Source organism: Balaenoptera acutorostrata, chromosome 5, assembly GCF_949987535.1.
Source record: "Balaenoptera acutorostrata chromosome 5, mBalAcu1.1, whole genome shotgun sequence".
In the NCBI taxonomy this organism is placed as follows: Eukaryota; Metazoa; Chordata; class Mammalia; order Artiodactyla; family Balaenopteridae; genus Balaenoptera; species Balaenoptera acutorostrata.
The window spans coordinates 1,753,632-1,765,966 of NC_080068.1; the positions used below are offsets into that span (position 1 = coordinate 1,753,632).

The window sequence follows — 12,335 nt, forward strand, 5'->3', positions numbered from 1 at the left end:
GCGCCCCAGGATCCATCACAGGGCAATCTCGATTGTCACCTGCACGGATCTTAGAGGTCACCTCATCTAGACCTTCATTGAAAGGTGAGTACGCAGAGGCTCAGAGAGGATAGGCGATTTGCCAGTGTCACGTGGCCATCTCACAGTCTGTCTGGCACTAGAACAGCGCCCACTCCTAAGGTAAGAGTGTCTTCAGTGATACCCGTACTTAACTTTTATTATGCGACTGTGGAGCTTATCTTATTACCACGTCTCTTAGGCCAGAAGGGAAGTATTTTACATTTATTCTGCATGTGGAAAACTGACAGAAGATAAGTCCTGTTCTAGTTGTAATTCGTCTCAGAGTCAGAGGTATTATTGCGATACTAGGGATTCTGATTTTCTGGGCTGGATGGAATACCATTTCTGTGTAGTATGGAAAATAATTGCACAGTAAACATTTTGTTTGGGTTGAGGTTTAAGTTTAATTCCTTGTGCATGAGGCTTGTATCAAAAGGACCACAGCCTTTGATGAGTTTTGGAAATTGCTAGTGTCCAATGTATAACACCTCTAAATAGATGTTTCTACTTCATGAAAAATACTTTTTTCTATGGGCCATGGGTACTGTAATTGCGTAATTGAAGACAGACAAGTTTGTCAAATGTTTCCATGGGATTTAACAGTTCCTTAAGCCCAACTGGAGTGATAAATAAAATGGTTGTTGAGGAACACTGTTTGTAATTATAATTCTTGGACAATTATAACACAACAGACTTTGCTGCACATATACACGTACACTGATAAACACATTCTTTTCAAATAATATAAAACTAATTAAAGTCAACTAGTCAGTCAAAGGTATCACTCACTGTATTCATAAACCTTCCATTCACAATTTAATCTGGGAAAACCGAATGGAAAATAAATATGGAAGCTGTTAAGAGAGGTGATAATAAATTATACTATAGTAAGGCAAATACAAAACAAATAAAAATACTCTACAATAACCCCACAATTATCTGGATTCTTAAATAACTACTGACCTAATTTATTATCTGAATCTAGGAAGTGTTTGTCTGTCTTTGTATGTCTATCTGATTGTCTAATTAAAAATTCTTCCATGTAGATAAAAACGGGAACTAACTTCTTAGTAAGCGGATATGTACAGACTTGTAGCAGTGGTTTTTCATAAGCCCCAGCCTTCACGTATGATCAAAATGTCAGTTTTACCTGACTGTATAGAGAGTTTACCTCCAGTTATGGCTGCGGATTTTGGAATAAGAAAGTGTGATTGCCTCTCTTGAATCTTTTAGCTTCTTTCTTGTTCTTTCTCTTAACTTTACTTTTTCAGAGAATTTTTAGGTTCACAGCACAATAGAGAGTATGGTACAGAGATTTCCCGTGTACCCTCTGTGCCTACAATGGCCTAATCTCCCTCATTATCAACATCCCCACCAGATGGTACATTTGTTACAGTTGATGAATCTACATCATGATCACTCAAGGTCCATAGTTTCCATGAGGATTCACTCTTGGTGGTGAGCATTCTGTGGATTTGGGCAAATGCACAATGACATGTATCCATCATTATTGTGTCATACTGAGTATTTTCACTGCCCTAAAAATCCTCTGTGCTCTGCCCACTCATCTCTCCTCCAAACTTCCAACCCCTGGGCAACTGCTGATCTTTGTACTGTCTCTAGTTTTGCCTTTTCCAGAATGTTATATAGTTGGAACTATACAGCCTTTTCAGATTGGCTTCTTAGAAATATGCATTTCAGTTTCCTCCTTTTATTTTCATGACTTGACAGTTCATTTCTTTTTAGTGCTGAATAGCGTTCCACTGTCTGCATGTTCCCCAGTTTATTTATCCATTCACCTACTGAAGGACGTGTTGGTAGCTTCCAGTTTTGGCAGTTATGAATAAAGCTGCTGTAAGCCCTGTGTGCAGGTTTTTGTGTGGACATAAGTTTTCATCACCTTTGGGTATATACCAAGGAGTGCTATTACTGGATCATATAGTACGAGTATGTTTCATTTTATAAAAACCCACCACAATGTCTTCCAAAGTGGCTGCACCATCTTGCTTTCTCACCAACAATGAATACGAGTTCCTGTTGCTCCACATCCTTGTCAGCATTTGATGTTGTCGGTGTTCTGGATTTTGGCCACTCTAATCGGTGTGTAGTGGTACCTCATTGTTGTTTTAATTTGCATTTCCTTGGTGATACATGATGTGGAGCATCTTTTCATATGTTATTTGCCATCTTGCTCATCTTTGGTGAGGTGTTTATTATTATTATTATTATTATTTTTCCCCCCTCTTCTTTTTTGTTCCTCAAATAAACTTTTTAAAACAATTAGAACAGGGACTTCCCTGGTGGCGCAGTGGTTAAGAATCCACCTGCCAATGCAGGGGACATGGGTTTGATTCCTGGTCCAGAAAAATCCCACATGCCGTGGAGCAACTAATCCCGTGCACCACAACTACTGAGCCTGCGCTCTAGAGCCCGCGAGCCACAACTACTGAAGCCCAAGCACCTAGAGCCTGTGCTCCGCAACAAGAGAAGCCACCACAATGAGAAGCCCGTGCACCACAGAGAAAAGTAGCCCCTGCTCACCGCAACTAGAGAAAGCCCGCACGCAGCAACGAAGACCCAACGCAGCCAAAAATAAATAAATTAAAAAAAAAAAATTAGAACAGTTTTAGATTTATAGAAAAATTGTCAAAATAATATGGAGTTCCCAATATCCTGCATCTAGTTTCCCCTATTATTAACATCTTACATTAGTTTAGCACATTTTTTACAACTCAAGACTCAGCCATAAAAAGAAACAAAGTTGAGTTATTTGTAGTGAGGTGGAAGGACCTAGAGTCTGTCATACAGAGTGAAGTAAGTCAGAAAGCGAAAAACAAATACCGTATGCTAATACATATATATGGAATCTAAAACAAAAAGGTTCTGAAGAACCTAGGGGCAGGACAGGAATAAAGACACAGACGTAGAGAATGGACTTGAGGACCCGGGGAGGGGGAAGGGCAAGCTGGGATGAAGTGAGAGAGTGGCATGGACATATATACACTACCAAATGTAAAACAGATAGCTAGTGGGAAGCAGCCGCATAGCACAGGGAGATCAGCTCGGTGCTTTGTGACCACCTAGAGGGGTGGGATAGGGAGGGTGGGAGGGAGACGCAAGAGGGAGGGGATATGGGGATATATGTATGTATAGCTGATTCACTTTGTTATACAGCAGAAACTAACACACCATTGTAAAGCAATTATGCTCCAATAAGATGTTTAGAAAAAGAACCAACAGTGGTATACTGTTATTAACTACAGTCTATATTTAGCTTGTTTAGTGGTTACGTAATGTCCTTTTTCTGTTCTAGGTCCCCAGTCAGGATACAAATTGCATCTAGTCCTCACACATCCTTAGCCTCCTTTTGGCTGTGACAGTTTCTCAGACTTTGTTCTTTGTGGCCATGGAAGCTTTGAGGGATCGTGGTCAGGTGGTCTGTAGAATGTCCCTCCACTGGGATTTGTCTGATGTTTTTGTCAGGACTAGATTGAAGTTATGTGTTCTGGGGAGGAAGAACACTGGTTTAGAAATGACAGTCCCATCACATTATGTTAAACGTACACAGAATCAGCATGACTTATCACCTGGTTAAGAGGTTCAGGTTGATCACCTGGGTGAGGTCGCATTTGCCAGGTTTCTCGCCCAGAGAACTTACCGTTTGTCCCCCTTTCCATCCCGTGTTCTTTGTATAATTATTTTATAATTTTTTTTAAAAATTTTATTTATTTATTTATTTATTTTTGGCTGTGTTGGGTCTTCGTTTCTGTGCGAGGGCTTTCTCTAGTTGTGGCGAGCGGGGGCCACTCTTCATCGCGGTGCGCGGGCCTCTCACTGTCGCGGCCTCTCTTGTTGCGGAGCACAGGCTCCAGACGCGCAGGCTCAGTAGTTGTGGCTCACGGGCCTAGTTGCTCCGCGGCATGTGGGATCTTCCCAGACCAGGGCCCGAACCTGCGTCCCCTGCACTAGCAGGCAGACTCCCAACCACTGCGCCACCAGGGAAGCCCCCATGCTCTTTGGAAAGGTGTCGCCGTGCACCGATCACACCGAGCTGGGGGTGTGATGCCCCAGCAATCTGAGGGCAGAGGGTCTATGCCAGTTATTAGGAATTCTGCACCGGAGATTTGCCTGTGCTCTACCATTTCGTTGTTTACTCAATCAGCCATTTTATTCACATCTTTATGGACTCATGCATTTTTATTTTATACTTTGGATTATAAGCCAGTACAATTTTATTTCATTGCTCAAGTCATCCTAGATTTGGCCATAGGGAGCGCTTCCAGTTGGCTCCTGTGTCTTTTTGACAAAGTCCCATCAGCTTTAAAAAAAAAGAAGACTCTCCCCTTATCCCACTTTAGGTGAGGATAACAGCGTTTGTTTCCCCGAAGGAGGGTTTCTTAACCTGCGGGACACATCCGGGAACCCTCAGCGTTGCAAACTTTGTGGCCATTTTCTACGGGAAGAACACAGCTTTCATCGTATTCTCAGCGGTGTCTGTGGTGCTAAAAAAGAGGTGAAGAATCACTGCCCTAGAGTAAAGAGGAGAAATAAGACAACGTACACATTTTGCACGCCTCGCTCTTTCCTTCCTCCCCGGTGCTTGCTTGAGTTCACATCCAGCAGAAAGCTCTGCAGCTCCCTCCTTGGGATGACCTGGCGAGTGCCCTGCCACACTCAGGTCGGAGAAGACCTGTGACCATGGTTGCTGCATTTATAACTGGAAGAACAAAACGGTCCTTTGACTCAGATTCCTGGTTTAAGGGAAGATGTGAAGCCAATATGCTCGCGCACACCAGCTTTGAAATGCAGCAGTGCAGTGTGGTCGCTAAAGGGTCATGGAAAATAAGTACCTTCTGCAGTTAATGGAAAACTGAGCTTCCCTCTTTGGAAAGACATTTCTGGATTTTTCCTTTAGTGCTGGAAAACATTACATCATCCAGTTCTACAGCCTGGTCCATTCCTTAGCGTATTAGTCACGACATCAGTTCAAGTTTAGGTGAGTGAACGAAAGAGGGCAGGCTGTAAAAAGGCTTTTGATATAAAAGACATTATTTTCTCTAGTCATTTGATGACTTTGCCTGAGTAGACTCAGTTATCGTCTTAAATTAATATCATATTTCCATGAAATCAATCCTGTTGTGTAATAATGTCATAATCGCTGATAGATTTCTTGAAAGAAAACACAATGGCCTCTTCAGATGGATAAAACATTGGACAGAGATTCAGAATGTGAAATCTCTAATAACGAAATAGACGTTGAGCGTGGAACCTAATTAAAATCATTTAACTATTCTTATTCCTGGTTATTTTGTATAAATACTAGCCGCTTTCCAAATTACACGGTTAAGTATAGTAAAGTGCAAACCCAGGAAAATGTGCTGTATGCAGATTGTTTCAGCTCTCTTGAAGAAAGTGATGTAGCTATCTAGGCTTTTAAAATATATTTTAATGTGTGGAGGTGACTTTAATGTTATTTTAGGATTGACCAAGCTGAAAAATAATGATTTCTATTTTTTGATTCAGGTAGGAAAAAAATCCCTGAATTCATCCATGTGAATATAAACTACATGAGATTTCACTTAAATTTTAAAATGTCTTTGAATTTCTAATATAAAGAAAGGTGAAGTGTTGATTAAAGACTCATATCAGGTTACTTGCAGCAGAGACATGAAAATATGTATTGACACAAATGAGAATAAAGAAAAAGGGCTATAACATATTTGATATACTCCTTTCTTTTAATTTCAAGAGATTTTTGTCAACCAACACTGTGCTTTTGCTGTTACTGGCAAATAAGATTTTTAAAAATTTAACTGTAGGGAGAAATCTAGGCATTTGGAGATGGCTAGAGGGAAGAGTGACCCTGGCAAGTTGTAGAAAGGGCAACGTCAGATTTTCCAGGACTAGTGGTTTTAAAAATTAGTAATACTAATGTAATATCTATCTACCTATCTATCTTATCACCTAAAGCAATACATGGATGGGTGGTAATAAGAAGATAGATAATATTTCACTTCCATTACGGCAGGCTTGTGAAATGACGGCTAGAAATGGGGGTTACCAGGTTTCACTCTTGACTCTACCACTTTAGAAAATCTCTGAACCTTGCTGTGACCTGGTTTCCATATACCATGTACCCTATGGCTCCAGTAGCAGTCAGCTACTGCTCACTCTCTACCCATCTGGTTTTTCTCTTTCTCTGCTGAAAAGCCATTCTCTGTGTGGTTCATGTCTTTCCTCTGTAACCAAGGGAGTCTTTGTGATGATCAAGTGCAATCATGTAATGGACATGGTGGTTGATTATCCAGTACCTGTTCTCTATCAGATTATTGATCTGAGCCAATCATGATGGCTTCTTCCTCTTTGCTAATGGTTGGTTCAGGAATGGCTAATGCTGGAAAGCTTCTGAGGGAAATGAGTCCTTTTTCCTAAGAGGACATCTCAGGAGCAAATGCTCTTCATCTGGAAATGTTGAGTGAACAAACACCATAGCGCCCGCGGGCATCCTGAGGCTGAAACCAACCTAGAAGAGCAAGCATGTGGGAGACTGCCTGGGGCAACGTGTATTCAATGCCGTACAAGTGTACGGAATTACAAAACCATAGAAGCCATGATTCCCTCAGGAATCACTGGGTACATTCCATCTGGTTGGTAATATACACATAGATATGAAAAAAAAGCTACAAAGTAATTGCCAAACAGTAAATGTATCAGTTTGTGTTTTTTACGGTAAGCCAGGATGATTGGGGCAGGATTTTAGAAGGGCAGCATTAAAGGATAGGTTGTGTTTGGATTCATACAATGTGGAGGAGTTATGATATTCCATGAATGGGGGCGGACTGATTCTGTAGGAAGGATAAAATCTGGTAGTGAGTTAGACGGGCTAGCCAATGAGTTTGGACGACACAGCTTACAGATGAAGGGGAGGAAAGGTTTGTTGGTTTTTTTTTTTCCTCTCTCTATCCTCAATAGCTGGGTCTATGAAATAGTCTGACAGCAGTCATGCTAACAGGATAAAAGGAATACACATTTATTAATTTTGGGGACTTAAGACAAGTGACTTCCTTCTGGAGGATCTGTCTTTAGGCAGATAAGAAGAATTTAGAGAAATCTTCTCCCTGCATTTGCTGTTTTTCAAGTGCCTTTAGCTCAAAATAACTTTTATGCTGAAGAGATATTATGGGGTGGCAAATTCTGCCTCTCTTCACAGCTGGAGAAAAATCAGGCTGGAAATGTCTCTACCACAAAAATTATCGTGGGACTTCCCTGGCGGCCACTGATTAGGACTCCGCACTTCCACAGCAGAGGGTACAGGTTCCACCCCTGGTTGGAGAACTAAGATCCTGCATGCCCTGTGGTGTGACCAAAAACGAAAAGAAATTGTTAATTGTCTTTATGTTGTCTGGTTCATTCTATTGCTTAGAAGAAATGTACTTGTGAAGGATTTTATATCGAGACATAACAATAGCAGTCCTTAAATGATCCAATTCAAGTGTAGTTTGTAATCCATCAATTCCGTTTTCCTCCCTTGAATGAGAAAACTTGTAGATGGGTTTGGACACTAATTTGCATCTTAATATCTAATTTTTCCACATAACCTCATTCTCTTGAGAATGAAATAGAAAAATGAAATGGAAAAATGAATGAATGGGAAAATCTCATTACTGGTCCCCAAATCCTGGAGAATGAAATGGAAAAATCTCATTACTGGTCCCCAAATCCTACAGCTAGGATATGGAAGCTGATAAGGTCGTGAGAAAAAAATCTACTTAATCTCCTGCACCTTTGGGAGGTTTAACTAATTGATTTTCATTTTTTTTCTCCAATGTTTTGGATTCTTTCTGAGAGCTACTTGAAAAGGTTGTCTGTATCAACTCATAGTAGTTTTAGATTTTTTCATACGCTTCTTAATATCTGTCATATTTCACCTGTAGTAGTTGTATCTTATCAGCACATTGTATGATAATTAACACAGAAAAGAATTGCCTGATAGGTCAGAGCTGGGATTTTAAAACAAAGCCAAGCACATGACATTTTTTGCTTCCTATAATGTCATTTATGAAATTGACACTTTTACCATTTCAGTACAGAATAGACAATGCTGGATGCTCCAAGTGTAGTTTTCATCTTCCCTGTGATTTTCATGGATATTATTTTTGGACTGGGAAAATGATTATATGATAAGACTTTACAGGTGGTAAACGAATCCAAACAAACAGTAAAGAACAACAGTTTCCACTGGCTTCCAAGGAAGTGTTTATATGGTCCCAAGCAACTACCAATTTAGTCAAGATTCGTCGTTCAAAGGTGATTAAAATAGAAAAATATGGCAGTTTTTCTCTTTTTGATAGTTGACAGCAAATATGTGCATATAAAAGAAAAAGACAGCTGTATCTCAGAGCTCTATATTTTCCCTATTTAATTGGTCTGCTATTTGAAGAACTGCTTTTACCAATCCCTGATGTATTTAACTCCACGGAGAGCATACCTTGTGTGTTTCTTGGACAATATCATTTTATATGTCAGCATGATTGTTTTATGAATTCTTGGACTCTCTCTGGCCATATCATCCTGTAGTATTCACATACTCCTTTGCTTAGGTGGAAGGTTAATATATATATTATTCAAAAACTATTTTTTTCTTTTTTTTTTTTTTTCTTTTTTTGGCTCGTTTCTTTGTCTGCCATTCTTTTGTGCTTGTCTAGATTTTGATTGCATGTTGCTTCAGGACAAGTGAGAGGTCTGCTTAATTTTATTTAAAGAAAGTAACATGAAGTATTTAGGGCAGTGTTTCATGCATTTGGTAAAATTAAATGCTAAAGTACTTTTTGTGTTTGTTTTTATTTTTTATGACAAATACCTTTTGGTATTCTGATAAGGTCTACTACTTTTCACCTCTATTTGGAAAAGTCATGCTACAAATTTGTCTCAGAAAGCTAAGTCTTTTCTCCAGTGAACATCACGCACTCCTGTTGCTTGCTGTTGTAAATACTTACCAGGGCTTTGTTTTGCTTTTTCTCGTGTAGGCAGCAGTCAGCCGAGGACCTTGCCCGAGTACCGGCCAACTCCACCAGCAATATCCTGAACAGGCTATTGGTCAGTTACGATCCCAGGATAAGACCAAATTTCAAAGGTCGGTCTCCCTCCACCCCAATATCTCCATTCTTTGCAGTTTAAAAACTAATTTTATCTGTATAAAATCATTTATTTGTTTTATTCAAAACAGTGTATTTTAAATTGACATCTGTCATGTAATGTGCTTAAGTCAGAGCAATTTAATGCCAAAAATGTTTAAAGATAAGCAAAGCATTAGTTCTAATAGGCTTATATAGTTCCCAGTTAAAAAAAAAAAAAAGATATGTTGTGAATTAATAGGCTAACCTATCTGATGGGTTTTCTAAGTACTTTGTATTCTTAACCTTAATAATTTAAAATTTAGGTTCTGACTTTCATTCAAACACCAAAGTTCCACTTTGTAGGAGAATGGCCATATACTCATTTGAGGATAGAGAACACTCTGATAGACATTTAAATTCTTTTTTTAAAATCTTTATTAGGTTTTCACATTGATTAAAAAAATTCCCTCTACTTTTTAGCTGAAAAAAGTGGCCATATGGTTTTTAAAACCGTGTTAACTTTGTGAATAAAATGACTATGTTTTCTTCAACAAAACATTATCTCCTATCATTCCTTTCAAGAACCAAAACTGTACTTGAGCTAAAAGTTGTGGGAAGATGGTACAGCTTGCCTCCCTCCCTCCCTCCCTCCCTTCCTTCCTTCCTTTCTTTCTTTCCTTCTTTCTTCCTCTCTCTCTTTCTTTCTTGCTTCCTCTTGATGAGTTAGGAAAAGTTATATGAACATATCTCTGGAAAACTCTCGTCGTCGTTGCTGGTTAAGGACAGGTATTAATGTAGATCGGATTAACATTATAAGGCTTGATTATTTTTTCCTTTATGGAAAAAAAAAGAAAGAAAGAAAAAAAGAAAGAGAAAGAGAGAAAGAAAGAAAGAAAGAAAGAAAAGAAAGAAAGAAAGCAAAGCTTGCAGCTGCTTCTAGTCAAGTGAAGTTATAGGACTCTGTTGTAAAAACAGGGTTTTTGTTCGTTACCAGAACCTGCGGTTACTTTCAGCAGTGCTGTGCTCTAGGTTGTCACATGTCTACCCTGCATTGATTCAACACCTGTTTCTCATCAGTCAGAGGTTATGTGGCTAAAAGGCTAAATTCACATTTTCCCTTTGTTAGCCCAAGCAACAGTTCACAATGAGTAAAAAAAAAAAAAAAAAAAAAAAGAAACAGAAAGAAATTGGCAACATTATAATTTAGTTCTCACTCCATGAACTTTAAAATTATTTTCCAGCAGGTCAGGCAAAATCTTAATAATGATTTTTTTATATGTCTGATTAACTTTGAATTTTCATGAATTAAAAATCAAAATATAGCAATCGTAATTGAATTCTGCTTTACCATTTAAGGTAAAAATTTAAAATGATTATAAAATGCAAAGAAAACCCATATTTTAAAAATGATGTTTTTTAAAGAATAATTTACAATCTCTTAAAGTAAATGCATCAGCCCAATTAAAAAAAAATTAAGGTAAATGTATTTTCCCAGAGTTTCTACAGTTTAAGAGAGAAATATTTCTGAATAATTAACGCTATAAAGTACAATGTAACTCATTTTTTATTTGTGTGTTGATCCCTATTTAGAAAAATAAGTCAATAGCAACTGTGAACATAGTATCCTGAAACCATAGGTTTATAATTTTACATCCATGCGGATTGGAAAAAATAGAAAAATCAAATGCATAAACCATAAAAAATGAAGATTCTGACCAAGTTTTTTACAGCTACTAATTATATCCTTAATTTTTATTGGCAGGCATTCCTGTTGATGTAGTTGTAAACATTTTTATCAACAGTTTTGGATCCATTCAAGAGACAACAATGGTAAGATTACAGCCAATTTAATATTTTTAATTGAGAAGATTTTAACTGGAGGATAGTGGAAGAAATTATAACTGAAGAATAAGGAGTAACTCTCAGGGAAAAAAATGCAAGCTCTCTCCTAGTATAAAATATTCAAATTTCAGGGTTTTGTTGAATGTGATTTCAATGGCTTTGTAATTTTGCAATTCAAATTTAGTCTTTATATTGTATTGAAACTTACAGACTTGGGAGAATTAACGTACCCACTCTGAACGACTAATTGGAGACCACCTGGGAAAAGGATTTATGCAATTAATATTCTGGAGCGACATTTTTTTCTTAATATGCTTATGTGTAGAAGCATTCAAAAATATTTAAGTGTTCATAGTTTTTTTTTTTTCCTTCCAATTTCCTGAGAAGAATCTTTGTTTTCTCTCTTGTGCTAATTTTGTGATGTGTGCAGCAGAGAATTGTAAAAAGCAAATTTGATTTTCCTAAACTAGAGCAGTGGAGCTCCCTGAAAGGATTATGCGACACAAAGAAAGGGCAAGGAGAGGGCCAGGGAGAGAAGGGACAGAAAAGAGAGAAAGGAACAGAGAAGGGAGGCTTGGTGTGGGGCTGCCATCCAGGGTGAGCTGGGCTTTAGGGACAAAGATGTCTGTGGAGGGTGATTAGCAGATGCCCTGAGCGACGTGTGATGCAATTACCCCTCAGCTTTTAGAAGACATTCGGTACAGTCCACTTGCTTATTAATGTTTTAACATATTAGATTTGTACCCTTTTTGAAAAACCACATGCTGAAATGATACTCTAGGTGGGAGAAAGAAAGCTTAATGAGTTTTTTTTTTTTTTGGTACCTTTTTTCTTGAGATACTTATATTTTTCTTAAGGAATAATATAAGGTTTGGATTAAAAACCTAATAGCAATGGTTAGAACACAGTATAGTTTTTCAGGGAAAATCTCAGACCAGAGAAAGAATGATTTTAAATGTTTTCCCTTATTCCTAGGAGCAGCGTAGTGTGTTACAAAAACAATTGTATATTGCATTTAAATTATGACACCTATTTTTATATTAATTAATATAAGAATATAATATATTAATTGTGAGGAAGATGTTATTTATTTTTTATAGAACCATGTCTTTAGCCCTGAGTACTTGATTTTTTTAGAGAGTGTGTAGATATTTTGGATAATTAAAGAGTTTGAAATCAAGTCCAAAATTCACTTGCAGTGACTTTAGTTCACCTAAATGGCTGTATGTCTAATACAGTATAGATCACTAGAAGACAGCTCTGAAATAAAGGACAGACAACCGTATATCACTCAGGAGACAAGGGTAGCCCTCATCA

At 38.0% G+C, this 12,335-nt stretch overlaps 1 protein-coding gene across 5 annotated transcripts in view; it reads left to right on the forward strand.

Annotated features, from left to right (window-relative positions):
* The window catches only part of GLRB (glycine receptor beta), an 83,263-nt gene that overhangs the window by 33,627 nt on the left and 37,301 nt on the right, over positions 1–12,335 (forward strand). For all 5 annotated transcript variants that reach the window (XM_057547378.1, XM_057547379.1, XM_057547382.1 and 2 more), the window contains 2 exons: positions 9,087–9,193; positions 10,939–11,006. In XM_057547378.1, coding sequence (XP_057403361.1) covers positions 9,087–9,193; positions 10,939–11,006 — 175 coding nt within the window. The remainder of the gene's footprint in view (positions 1–9,086; positions 9,194–10,938; positions 11,007–12,335) is intronic.